Source organism: Typopeltis vanoorti, chromosome 13 (genome assembly GCF_054136105.1).
Source record: "Typopeltis vanoorti isolate ZY-2024b chromosome 13, IOZ_Tvanoo_1.0, whole genome shotgun sequence".
Lineage (NCBI taxonomy): Eukaryota > Metazoa > Arthropoda > Arachnida > Uropygi > Thelyphonidae > Typopeltis > Typopeltis vanoorti.
The window spans coordinates 69,612,626-69,627,126 of record NC_143561.1 but is presented as its reverse complement, the minus strand read 5'-3'; the positions used below and the strand labels follow the sequence as shown (position 1 = coordinate 69,627,126).

Here is a 14,501-nt window from a genome sequence, read left to right as displayed (position 1 = left end):
TAATAATATTTGGTTTACCGATCAAGTGTTGATCAATTTTATTAACTGAACCAACTAGTTTCGCCAATCTCCTCAAACAACACAAAATAAGAGTAACATTTAAACCAATAGAATCTATTCGTAAACTACTAAGATCTCCAAAAGACAATCATCCTTTCTATAAATATGCTGGAGTTTATAATATTCCATGCTCATGTGGCTCTAGTTACATCGGACAGACTTCGAGAAGCCTCGAAATCAGGCAAAAGGGACACATTGGCTATGTCAAAAACAACAGACAGGATATTTCTGGCCTATCGTCTCATTTCTCTACAACTAACCATGTCATCGATTGGGACAAAAGCTGTTCCCCTTACATAGAGGAAGATTACCATTCAAGAATTTTCAAAGAAGCAGCCACAGTCGCCCGTTCTACTGTCAACCTTAACAGAAACCAAGGCCTAATACTCCCAGAGATATGGAAAACCCTAATCAGAACCTTAAAAACAGAAGAAATGAACTTTAATATAAACTACAGAAAGTTCCTCAGCAACAGCTAGCTGATCTTGTACACGCGATACGTGTTTCACTCACGTTCGATACTATTTTATTTGTAATTATTCTAGTCAGTTTTTTATTCTTGTCAGTTTTGCAGTTACGCATAATTGTGAGAGTGTTTAAACCTATATGTAAGTGCCCTAAAGATGCCAACAGATAAGTGTGGCGAAAGTAGTTGGATCAGTTAATAAAATTGATCAACACTTGATCGGTAAACCAAATATTATTATTTAGTAACATATCCTGTTTGGGTGAGGTACCAAGAGATGGCAGCTCTTGTTTTCCCGTCTCTTCATCGGTGGCTGCCTATAATTAGTGATAGACATGGGCCGCCAGCTATCTCTGATTGGCTACCGGTAAAGATTGAACTGCCGAATCAATCCACAAAACTTAGATAAGGCTAAACCGGCGGCGTCTGTTCCCTTTAAGGGAATAAAAGGCGTTTGCTGATTTTTTTTTTATTTTTTACTTATATCTACTAGCACTAATATTCTTGCATACAACACCAAACACTCAGTTCAGAAGCATGTATTTGATAAAAAATCATCGAGAGTGAGAGAGAGAGAGAGTGAAGTGTACTATACTGTTAGAGTCCTTAATACTTCACTGATACTACCATATGTGACAGGATTTCTAATATAGTTTTTTGTTTTGTTTTTCGACTTCGGAGATTACCTACCGATTAGGATATCTGGGAGATTTTTTTTTTTTTTTTTTTTTTAACGTATATATCTGATCCACACACGAAAGGTCACAAGACCTATAGTATGGACAAGAGGAATAGAAGAAAGGAGGAGTTTGTCTGTTCCGATTTTGTTTGAACAGGTGAAGATTGTAATCTTTGGGGAGGGAGGGTGGAAGGCAGAGTGGTGAAGAATGTTCCGAAGCACAGAAGGATTGAAAGAGGAGGCAGTGAAGTTGGTTCGGTGACTTTCAAGACGGACTGTAAAAGGATGTTGCTTATTAGTGGCTCTTGTTTTAATGATTTTGGAGGAATAATAGTGGCCAATTCACCAGAGCACTGTCCGTGAAAGTATATCTGTAGAAGAGACATAGATAGATGGATCGTTAATTAGCGGGATTGCCCTCTTCCGCATAGAATCGAGCAATTTTAGAGAGGATTTTAGTGCACCACCCCAAATATGGGAGCGATATTCCATGGCTGGCCGATTTGGACTTTGTATAGAGTTAGCAGTTGCGAAGTAAAGTCTTGTGCGAAAAGTACACTGTTTGGCCGCTGTAGAAGCTATAATTGAAACGTGGTTGTGCCAGGAAAGATCGGAGGTGCAGGTCAGTCCAAGAAGAGAAATCTGATCGTGTTTGTATATCTCAGGATTACTGAAGGTAAAGGGGGGGGGGGGGTAAGCGAGATCTTTCTTGGGAGATCAGACAGGACTCAGTTTTGGTGGCATTGAAGTCTACAAGGCTGTCTTTGCCCCACTGGGATCAAAGTTCAGATCGATGAATACCTGAAATTAACCATCTTGGTCTTCTCTTTTCGAGTTGAGTACTGAATGGTGGTGCTTTTTTTTCTCGCTTAAAATACAATAATATTCTTTATTTAAATATAATATTTTGTGCAAAATATAAATGTAGCAATCATATAAATAGGATGAATATAAAGTACTATCAGTTTATTTTGAACTTATATTTAAATAATCATTTAAAAGCAAAGAAATGTTTGGCCCTCTTCGAAGAAATATAATGCATTAAACTTACTAATCAAAGTTTTATTTCAAGTCGAATGAATGCGAGCGCAAAGAGGATATTTACGTTAAGGGATATTACATCCCATATCGTTTCTTAGCCGAATAAGAAACTCAAAGAGTTTCATGCCGAATATAGAAACTATATAAAGTTCGGCGATTTCAAGCATAAGCAAATACCTGGATAGTGCAGCACCTAATCCTTGAAGGTAGTGCAAACGGAGACAACTCATAGTAAGGGTGGAGCAAGCTCCGTTCACTATTCTTGATATTTACCCATAATGTGAACTTAGCTCCTAGGAGCTGTATTACTATTAATGTAATATCCCTTAACTTAAATAAGTTCATGTCGCCGAATTGAAGCCTTTGGCTCTTCATATAATTAGTAATTTATTAAGACAACTTCTTGGCAATTCTCATAGAAGAGATGTAAGTTCTGTTCGCTACAAACTTGATATTAACTAGGTCTGCCTACTCACTGATGAGACCTCAATAAAGGTTGAAACTGGTCTGGGTAGTGACCTCTCATAATGTTGAACAGTAATATAGCTCCTAGGAGCTAAGTTCACATTATGGGTAAATACTATGAGTTGCCTCAGTGTTGCACTACCAAAAGGACTATGTATTTAAAAGCACTATCCAGGTATTTGCTTACGCTTGGACTCGCCGAACTTTATATAGTTTCTTATTCGGCTATGAAACAATATGGGATGTAATATCCCTTAACTTAAATAAGTTCATGTCGCCGAATTGAAGCCTTTGGCTCTTCATATAATTAATAATAAAGAGGATATTTTCGCTAAAACAAGGGAGTGTATAGCAGTACTCTTTAATATTTTTGAATTACTGCAAAAAAAAAATAAAGTAAATTAATGTTTTAAATTCTGTAATGAAATTAAATATTTCATATAAAATACGAAATCATGTGATATATTTATATGATTTATTATAAATATTTATTTAATTAGGGTATTTAAAAGATACGAGACATTTTTATTTCAAACACCCTTTTGTATTAATATAACTTTCACAATATTAAGGAAGGCAACGAAAGACTTTCGAATTGGAACGGGGGGGGATACAAAATCACCTACCTTTGTACCTACTCTTGGAGGGTATATATATATATATATATATATATATATATAGCAATGCTGTAGCCAATGAAGTTCTAACTGAGGCTCGGCTATTGCTGCTACCCTCCTGCCATGATCAGAGCTTTAATAGCTCAATAACACCTTATCCCTACACTGTCCTCTACAGATAACGGGGAAGATGAAAAGCATTCTTGCTTCGCCCCTTTAACCCAGTCCTTATAAGGACTATAAGGCTTTCGAATTTTTTGTATGATTGTCGAGGTTATTGATGTATTTTTTCTGATTTGTTTTCTGATATGCATTTTTGTATAAAGGTTTGAAAGAGGCTAGGAATTGATTTTACCATGTTAGAGTTAATTATTATTATTTTCCGTATTTTTTTATATAAGTCCAACATTGGAGACCTGAAGTGGCTTGAAAAATTTTCAAGCCACTTCAGGTCTCCAATAAGTAGGGAGATGGTTGCTCACGAGGGAAATGAAATTCATTTAATACTTAAAGACATTCACAAGCATCATTTACGCGAGATTCGAAGCTTGTTTGTTTGGACCAACAATAGTTTTTAAACTATGAAAAAAAAGTTTAAAAAAATATATCATAAAGACAATTTAATAAATTTAAACAAGTAGCAAATAGATACTTTCAGTTTTAAAAATGTGTACTGCAATAGATTTTAAGTTTGTTAACGTTTTTGCTTAAAAAAACTTTATTTGTTTGTATTTTACTTTCCTGTTTATTTTAGATAAATAATTGTTCTGTTAAGAAACAACCCTGTTTCTCTTAATCCCATTAAACATTATGAATGGAAAATGCTTTTACTATCGCCTGGTTTTAAGGATATTATTTTAGGAATATAATTCCCCATGTTAGATGACAAAGTCAATCATTATGTTGGGTATGTAGAAAGAGATAATTTCGAGGTTTACATCTTTCCAAATGTGCGCAATAAATAAATAAATAAAATGTGCATAATGAGTAAACATCTGTTGTTGTTGTTTTTTATGCAATGTGAAATAGTTCGTGTCTATTAAATAATGTCTATTAAATCTATTAAATATTGTATTGTCCATAAAAATTATTTTATGGACAGTACAATATTTTAGTAAACAGTTTAGTTTGCTCCGACTGGTGCCTCCATCTAGCGGTCATATATAAAACTAACATTCATAATATTATTCGGTTTTTTTTTTTTTTTTTTTTTTTAACAAGTAAACAAAACAAAATCATATAACTTTTACGAGTGGGCCGATTTCTCAGTCTCATTAGTATGAGTCAGTTATCGTTAATTCACCTCTTTCACCTCTTCCTTTTAGTGAAAATAAAAAAGACTTACAGGATTTTTTGTTTTTTTTTCTATAATTTGTTTTATTTTAGGGTTTCACGTATGCCGCTGCACTGTAAACTCGTTAAACAGCATACATATACACGCAGAAAAAAAAAATTTTTTTTTCCTCTTGAAGAAGTTTTTTTAAAATTACGAAGTTGTTTTGATTGTCAATAGATGGCAGTACAATATCAGCATGGGTTTCTGCATATTGTCAAAAAAGTTTTGTTAACAACACACCGAAAAGCATTTGAAAACTTTTAAGTAAAACGGGTTGGATCAGTTTTTTTTTATTATTATTATTATTATTATTAAAATTTTTACATAGTATGGAAACCCTGCTCTAGAGAGGAACCATGAAACTTTTTCAAGCCACTTCAGGCCTCCAATAAGCGAGGAGATGGTCTCACACCGAACGATGACATTCATCTCCCCCTAATTTCTGCAATAACATACAGAAAAATGCAAATTTATAGCGAATAATTCAGTATTTTTTTATTATGATTTTTCACCTTATTTTTAACTTGTTAATTGACGCATTATTATTAATGTATTTTTAAATGAAAAACATTAATAAACGGGGAAAACGGTACTTCATTACACTGTAAGTAGTTGAATGCAATTTCCTAAGGCAACTCTTGACAAAGGTGGATCAAGCTCCGAACATCATCAATATTAAAAACAGCATCATTATATGCACGTAGTTTAGCTTGCTGTATGTGAAAAAGAATGGCTATTTTAAGCATACAATTATTTATTTCTTGGAAGGATGTGCGAAACTCTCATAACTCCCCCCCCCCCCCCCCCCTTCGCTCTTTACCAACCTTTAAGGCACATGACAGACCAACTATCCGTGACTTCCGTAACTTTAACGTAGGGTCAAAGTACTAGACGAATTGAAATATGTTGTTTGTGAATAACATATGTTCTTCGATTTGAATGATTAAAAACCGAATTTCGAACTACAGGAAAACTGTTTCAAAATTCCTAATCAAGAATTTGGGAATGTTTTACAGCGAACAGTAATGACGCCATTTTTTTTATACCAAAATTGAATTTTAATTCAAAAGTGTCTATAATTCTTGAGTGGAGATTTGTTAAGATTTTTTAGGAGGGAATCAGGAAGAATGTTTTATATTTACTCAATAATAATAAAAGCAAAACGAAAGAAAAATTACCTATTTTTTTATTTCGAACAACTACACATCACTACAAAGATAATAAGCCAAAAAGCTATTTTACCGGCGAATTTGTTAATTAAGAGGGAGATGTTAAATCCCGTTTTTATAAAGTTTTTAACTACACATCACTATTACTACTATACATACATAGAGTTCAAAGACTCACCAGAAAACCCACTTTAACCATTATTTACTAACCATCATTGTACTTATCCTCAAAACTCAATTGTTGACAAGGTACACATCACCACCTCCGTGAACCCATTCCACTCATTTACCACTCGCCAAGCAAAAAATATCAACTTTGGGTCCTTGGAATTATTTTGTCCACTTTTGCGATATGTTTCACCAGACTTCTACCCCCTACGAAATCCCTATATTTAACTCAGCTGCGAAATGTTATATCACACTAAAAACAGTTCCAGAAATGCTGATTTAAAAATGCACATATATTTATTTTCTTTTATTTAAAATATATTTCTTTTCTTTTATTTAAAATGAATCAAATGTTCGTATCTGTAAACATCCCATTAAAGGTAGAAAACAGAATACGATGCATATACTACTGTGAAATAAACTGCTTCAATCATTTAATATAAAAAACAATCAATATTTTAGTTTTAAAAAGGTGTTTTATGAAATAAGTAAAGTTTTTAAAGTTAATCAATTTAAATATGAATGAATTCCAAAGAAAAATACAAAATTAATTATGAAATAAACAATTATAAAACATTTATTCGTTATTACTATTAATTTTTATCATAATTTTCAAGATGAAAATGAAAAATTTTACTTTTTATTTTTTTTACTAATTAAAATCATATTCAAAATTGCTTAACACTTTTCTCTAGATAATTCTCACACCAAACGATTTTGTAGCAATTTATTTTCATCGGATGATGATAACGAAAGCGGTGAGAAATACAGTGCAATATCGGAAATGAAATTAAAATGGCTTTGTATGAAATTCCATTCCCATAAGAATTAATGAAATTGCGGTGAACAGCGACATCTGGAACTTCCATGTTTGAATGGTAAATATGAAACGAACGTTTAGAAGCAAACTCATTCCAAATTATAGATCTTTCGTAAGTTACATTAAATATGCAAACTAAAATTATATGAGAATAATGAAAATAAAAAAAAGACTTAAAATCTACTCAACTAGTTTTTAAAATCCTTTTATTACATTTCAAAAGACAAATATAAAAATATACGCCAATTATTTTTTAATGGTGGCTTTCATTATTAGATTGTTCCACAATCGGCGCATGCACAAGAAAGCATGCGTTGCCTAAGCAACTCGTATCTTAGCAACACATTTTTTTTTTTTTTGAGTAATCTATTTCAAAATGGCCACCCAGTTATTTATATATTTTTGTTTTAAAAATTTTTTTGTGGTGTTAATTAAGGTTACCTCAACTAAATCGTGAGTAAATTAAAACACGAGGAAAAAGCTTCCTTTTCCAGGAATTAACAAGCAGCTGCTACACATGTTAGCAATAATAAATATCAACCGAGAAGATTTCTCCTTAAAAATAGTAATTACGCATGAACTTGGATCACCATTGCACTAGCCACTTAATTAGTTCCCGTGACTTAACCTAATTCGTTATAATTTTCCGCTTATGTTTACACACAATTCTTGTTTTAGATGAACAGGTGTGACCAAGTTCTAGAAACGGCAAACAGATTCTTTCGTTTCAAAGAAATGGGACAAGGACAAGGTGCGCCTCGGATGAAGGGAAGACTTTCTAGGGAAGGATAGAAATTTTATATTTTTAGCTTCTTTTTTTTTAATTAATTTTTTATCAAATATTTTCTAAACAATTTTATAACAGAGCGAAATATATTTCATTGGCAGCTATGGATGAACCATTTTTTTTTTGCTTAAAATTACATATTTCGAGTATTGAATATGAAATTTCATGCCGTTCTGAAAACGAGAGATTGCGTCTACTGTAACATATGGTGGATCGGTGAAAATATCGAGTTTATTTGTTAATGTTTTCTCTGGATGGTTGATTGATTCGCCATGGTAAACATCTTCCCCTTTTCCGTTAAGAAATTTGGAATTCATTTCTTATATGTATAATACAGTAATATCATTTAGCAATCAATAAGTCAAATTAACTGATAGTACTTACCGGATGTTGACACTAAAATCCTCGTGGTTGCCTCTATTGAGAAATACAGAGTCGGGCCACACGACCACGCAGGCCAGAAGCAAAACGAAAGTTTCTACTGACTGAACGCCTCGATCTACGAAGTCTCCATTGAACACATAAGGATTATCCCTCGCAGGAAGGCCATTCTGCGGGACAAACAACGAAATAAACGCATAAACCGTTCATACATATGAAATACAGAATAAAACTGCGATTTATTGTCAATTTATTTTATCAAAAATTTTTAAGAAATACAAGAAAGGGTGTTCAAAACTCTCACGCGACTAACAAATTAAAAATGAAATTAATTTCCAAAAGTTTTGATTAAACTTTTGAAATTTATACTAGATGCTTCCAAATTTTATACTGATCAGTTTACAATTCATTAGTTTACTTTATTTACAAAAAAAATTTTAATATTGGAAGTTATATTTGGTCTTTATTAATTATAATTAACACAAAACAGATATTTGGATTATAAGACCATAGGTTTAATACACATATGTACAAATTTGTCGACAAGTTTCGCTAGCAAAACTGACTAACTTTGTCAAGACTAAACAGTGAAAAAAAAAAAATGAATAAATGCAGAAAAATCAAAGGAATACAGTAACGGATAACAACGGTTAGACAATAAAGATTGGAAGGCACCGCGTGACTTGGTATGCGTGAAGCGATATACTTCAGTCATTATTGTAAATACGCGTTACATAGTTTTTGGCGTACTGTAGTTCCGCTAAACTTAATGAGTTAATAAGATTTTTCCGTATATATCCTTCAGTATAACTCCTTGGTTTCTATTAAGGTTGTTTCCTGTTCGTGGGACCGCTGCAGCTTCTTTAAATGTTCCACATCTGTAATCTTCGTCCACATATGGCATTGAGCTGTTATCCCAATCTATAGCGTGGTTAGAAGTTGAGAAGTGATGCGCCAAACCTGATGTCTCTCTTCTGTTATGATTAACGTCTCCGACATGTTCTTTCTGTCTAATTTCTAAGCTTCTGGAAGTTTGGCCTATATAGGAGAGTCCACACGTACAAGGTATGTTGTAAACGCCTGCATATTTGAAAAAAGGTACACTGTCTTTAGGGGATCTTAAAAACTGTCTAGTGGTAGCGGTCGGTTTAAACACCACTCTGATGTTATAAGGCTTTAAAATGCTAGCTATTTTATTGGAGACCATACCAACATAGGGTATGACAATGGTTGATACGTACTCAGTTGCTATACGTTGTTGCTGGAGGTTGTTTTTATAGAGCATTTTATTGATTAAGTGTAGAGCGTAGGTTCACAAACTTTTTCGGGCCACCGCCCACTTTGCAAGACATAAATTTTGTAACTCCCCCCATTATTATATAAATTATATAAAATTGGGTTTATTTTTGTACAAATCAATTAGAAAAGTGGTTTTATATTTTTTGAAATGAAATATAACGAATATATTTGTTACTGTAAACATAACCTATTATACACACATATATACATGCTCTATTTTCTCAATGACAGAAAATTTACATCTATTTCTATCTGACATGATAAATTTTCACATGATTAAATAATTGAAAGAGAAAATTGATTTAAAAAAATGATCGTGTAAGACGGGCATAAGATGAATTAAAATGCAATATTTAAATTTTAAAGGATTATATAATCGCAAAATCACGAAAATAATTAATTTTTAAATATATATATATTATTTCTTCTATAAAGAGCCACCGACCCCAAATGCTTCTGATCCCACTATACCCCCCCCCTCCTAGAAGGTTTCAGCGCCCACTTTGGGGCGCTGAAGAGATTTGGCGATGTGGGAAAGTTCTGTACGTACGTCTTCTTCGTCTGTGACTGTGTTGTGGACTCTGTTTCGTAGCATATGGATGATGCTGCATTTTTGTGCATGATGATGATTTGAAGAATAATGGAGATACTGTCCAGCATCAGTGGGTTTCTTATATATAGTAAGTTTAATATCTTCATTCTCTAGTCTTTTGACAAGTACATCCAAAAAAGGTAATTGATGATTGCTTTCTAACTCTAAAGTAAATTTGATTTTGTCATGAAAAGAGTTGATTTTTTCTAAGAACTCATATAAGCTTTCTACTTTTTCTCTCCAGATAATAAACACGTCATCAACGTATCTCCACCAGACTTTTTGTTTTGGAGTAATGTTAACTAGAAAATCATTTTCTAATTTCTCCATAAACAAGTCCGCACATGGTGGTGACATGGCTACTTCTAATTGTGGATATACAATGTTGTTGACTTTAAAGAAATTAGACTTAAGACAGTGATGGAAAAGTTGTGTGATATCGTTAGGAAATAGATCTGTTATAATGTCAATGACTTCTTCGACTGGTACGTTTGTAAACAAGATGGCAGATTCTCTCCCCCACCCCACCACCACACATATCTACTAGCCAAACACCTCGTCAACCTATTAAAAGGAAAAATCAGACAATCAGAGTCTTACATAAGGAACTCGGTACACTTTGTAAGAAACTTAAGAACGTTTAAGCTTTCCAAGACAGACATAATGGCAAGTCTTAATGTTGTATCCTTGTGTGTATATATATATATATATTCGTTATATTTCATTTCAAAATATACATAAAATATACAATCCACTTTTCTAATTGATTTGTACAAAAATAAACCTAATTTTATATAATTTATATAATAATGGAGGGCGTTACAAAATTTATGTCTTGCAAAGTGGGCGGTTGCCCGAAAAAGTTTGTGAACCTACGCTCTACACTTAATCAATAAAATGCTCTATAAAAACAACCTCCAGCAACAACGTATAGCAACTCAGTACGTATCAACCATTGTCATACCCTATGTTGGTATGGTCTCCAATAAAATAGCTAGCATTTTAAAGCCTTATAACATCAGAGTGGTGTTTAAACCGACCGCTACCACTAGACAGTTTTTAAGATCCCCTAAAGACAGTGTACCTTTTTTCAAATATGCAGGCGTTTACAACATACCTTGTACGTGTGGACTCTCCTATATAGGCCAAACTTCCAGAAGCTTAGAAATTAGACAGAAAGAACATGTCGGAGACGTTAATCATAACAGAAGAGAGACCTCAGGTTTGGCGCATCACTTCTCAACCTCTAACCACGCTATAGATTGGGATAACAGCTCAATGCCATATGTGGACGAAGATTACAGATGTGGAACATTTAAAGAAGCTGCAGCGGTCCTACGAACAGGAAACAACCTTAATAGAAACCAAGGAGTTATATTGAAGGATATATATACGGAAAAACTTATTAACTCATTAAGTTTAGCGGAACTACAGTACGCCAAAAACTATGTAACGCGTATTTACAATAATGACTGAAGTATATCGCTTCACGCATACCAAGTCACGCGGTGCCTTCCAGGTTTTATTGTCTAACCGTTGTTACCTGTTACTGTATTCCTTTGATTTTTCTGCATTTATTCGTTTTTTTTTTCACTGTTTAGTCTTGACAAAGTTAGTCAGTTTTGCTAGCGAAACTTGTCGACAAATTTGTACATATGTGTATTAAACCTATGGTCCTATAATCCAAATATCTGTTTTGTATTAATTAAAGACTTTTTAATAATTACGATACACTAAAAGAAATTGCGTACTCCAAGTTTTGTGCGCATGCGCACCCACATTCTAATCAATAACTGTCGCAATGGCGACAATTAAGTTCCACGTGTGTTTTATGGAATGCAAACTTTGAGTCGGTGTTCGTGTGTAAAGAGAATTTAGCAAATATATCACGCTAATCTCCTGATGATGAATGTATCAGCCGGTCATGTAAAAGAGTTTAAAGATAATGTCAATGTTCAGAAACGTCATTTCTTAAATAGGTGATCCTATACGCTTAGATGTTTTTTTTTTCCTGTATAGGATATTACATAAAGGATAAGAGTTTTTTTTACAAAAAGAGGATGTATAAAGAAATACACATGAATCATACATTAAATTTGTTTGTCCCAAATTTAAAAAAAACAAAAAAACTAACTGTTATAACATTTATTACCGCTGCCGTAATAATAATAATAATAATATTGATATCAATAAAAACATAAAAACATTTGCTTCTACAACAAAACGAGGACCATAAAATTCCGCCTCATTGGATATGCGCACGCACACCCTTATTCATCGCCTTATCCTTATAAGGATAAGGACTGGCTTAAAGGGGCGAAGCAAGAATGCTTTTCATCTTCCCCGTTATCTGTAGAGGACAGTGTAAGGATAAGGTGGTATTGAGAAATTATTAAAGCTCTGATCATGGCAGGAGGGTAACAGCAATAACCGAGCCTCAGTTAGAACTTCACTGGCTACAGCATTGCCATCCCTTACCCTCCAAGGGTATTGGATTGAATGAATCAATCACCGCATCTCACGGTCGATTGATTCAATCATCGCATCAACAGAGCTATATTTAAATTAGAATTTTTTTTAAAAAAATAAAAGGTGCATATATGTATTGTTTTATATTTAAGAAAATATTCAATTTTTCGCAAAACTTTATTAACTCTGCGTGCTTTTTTTTCGAATTAATTAATGTTTTATATATTTTTAAAGAACTTTATGTTTTTATTAAATTCCCAACAGTTGTCACTAGTAATTTTCTTTTAAAGTCTTTTCTGCTATTCTTTATTATCACAATAAAATATTACTACAATTCAATAGAATTAAAAAATCAATTTAGACATCTTTTTTTTGGACGTATAAAATATTCCTAAAAGTAACTTTGACAAATATAAAATGTCTTTAAATTCCGTAATCCGATTATTATAAATTCATTATTTATTGATTCTGTATAATCCTTCTTATTCATTGGACTGTTCTATTTACATGCGCCCTCTTTCGGTTAAAAAAAAGGAATAGTTCACAGAACAAAGATAACAGCAATTGACTAGCCCAAATGAAACGTATATAAGATAAAAGGTTTGTGTTTTTGTGTGCGCATTGTTGAGTGGCAAGAGATAATTGCAACCAATGAGTACACCATCGCGTTCATTTGACTGATCCTTCAAGCTAAATCCAACTACGTTCACTTGATTACCACCATCGCTTGTACAAGCGTTGTCACTGATTAAACACCACCCGAAGACAAGGTGATGAGGTTGACAGCCAACTCGCCCGTCTTCCATGTTTCTGTAGCGTCAGCAACACCACGCCTGGGATGAACACAATCATCTCCTGTTCGCCAGTGTATCAGCAGAATACGACGGTCCCTTACAGGCTAAGTTGCCATGGCAACTGATTGCATTTTCTTATACAGGATATCGCATTAGTCACACGGAGATCATTAATGACTAGAGGGCAAGAGGAAGGGCCCCTTCAGCGCACGCGAACTCTTATCACCACTCATAAAACGCTAAACAGAGTACAGATGAGAGGACATCACCGAGATGGACAGAAAGGGTCTATCATTCGTACATTTCGTGTTTACTCGCCTGCTAGCTAATGGAACTGAGTGATCTTGTTAGCAGTTCTTCGAAGACAACAACCCTGACGTGTTTACGATGCGATAAAGCTATTTGGCAATAATCATGTACATATAATCGCATTTGTTTGCATAAATCCCGATAACAGTACTAGAGACATGTCCTTACAGATAAACGAAGAGATGGTTATTAGGGGTAGCGAGAAGGCTGCTAAGAACATACGTCAGCACACAGATAGTTAATCTATAACGGTTTCAATAAGAATACTTGAAATTAAGTCATTTTCAAAATTTTAAATTTGTTCAAAAATTTGAACATTTTTGGATTCCCCCCCCCCCCCCAAAAAAACGTACAGGGTGTTCGGGATAAATTTGACATATTTATAATTAATTATATTTTTCCGTAAGTTACATGTATTAACACACACTTCTCTTCATTTAAAAGTTTGGACCCTTCTTCATTCATATACAAGATGTCAGAAAGGATGGATAGCTGGAACCCACCTGAATCATGGAAGAGAATAACTTGTATCATGATGATTCGTGCCCGCCATCAAAATAAGGATATTACGACTGCTGCCCAATGCTCCCTGAATACAGTAAAAACAATCAGGCATGAACTAGAGACTTGCAATGGTGACTACGAGGATGTAGCAAGAAGAAAGATCCCTAGCAGACGATCTGATTGCGTTCGTACAGCAGAATTCCTCGCAAATCTGCAAGAACAGGTGTTGAAGAACCCTGGCATTGGAATTCGGGCTTTGTTCGTGGAGTTGCTAACTGTAGTCAAGCCCTGGATAACAAGGGTAGCCAATGGTAGGCCGTATGTATGGCAGCAGGATTCGGCCCCTTGCCACACCTCTGGGAAAAGTCAAAAATGGTTGTCTGAAAATTTCTACGACTTCACCAGTCCAAATGTTTGGCCTCCAAACTCCCCAGACCTTAACCCCATGGATTATTTTGTATGGGGCGCAGTTGAAAAAGACACCAATCGCACTTCCAGTAATACAAAAGCCCAGTTAATGGATAAAATTAAAACAGTTTTTGCGG

The 14,501-nt window shown here is 34.0% G+C and overlaps 1 protein-coding gene across 1 annotated transcript in view; it reads right to left on the bottom strand.

Annotated features, from left to right (window-relative positions):
- Positions 1 to 14,501, bottom strand: part of LOC150100269 (serine/threonine-protein phosphatase with EF-hands pef-1-like) — a 221,740-nt gene that overhangs the window by 56,689 nt on the left and 150,550 nt on the right. Inside the window, exon 7 of the mRNA XM_090402569.1 lies at positions 7,993 to 8,159. Within this exon, the coding sequence (XP_090258695.1) occupies positions 7,993 to 8,159 (167 nt within the window). The remainder of the gene's footprint in view (positions 1 to 7,992; positions 8,160 to 14,501) is intronic.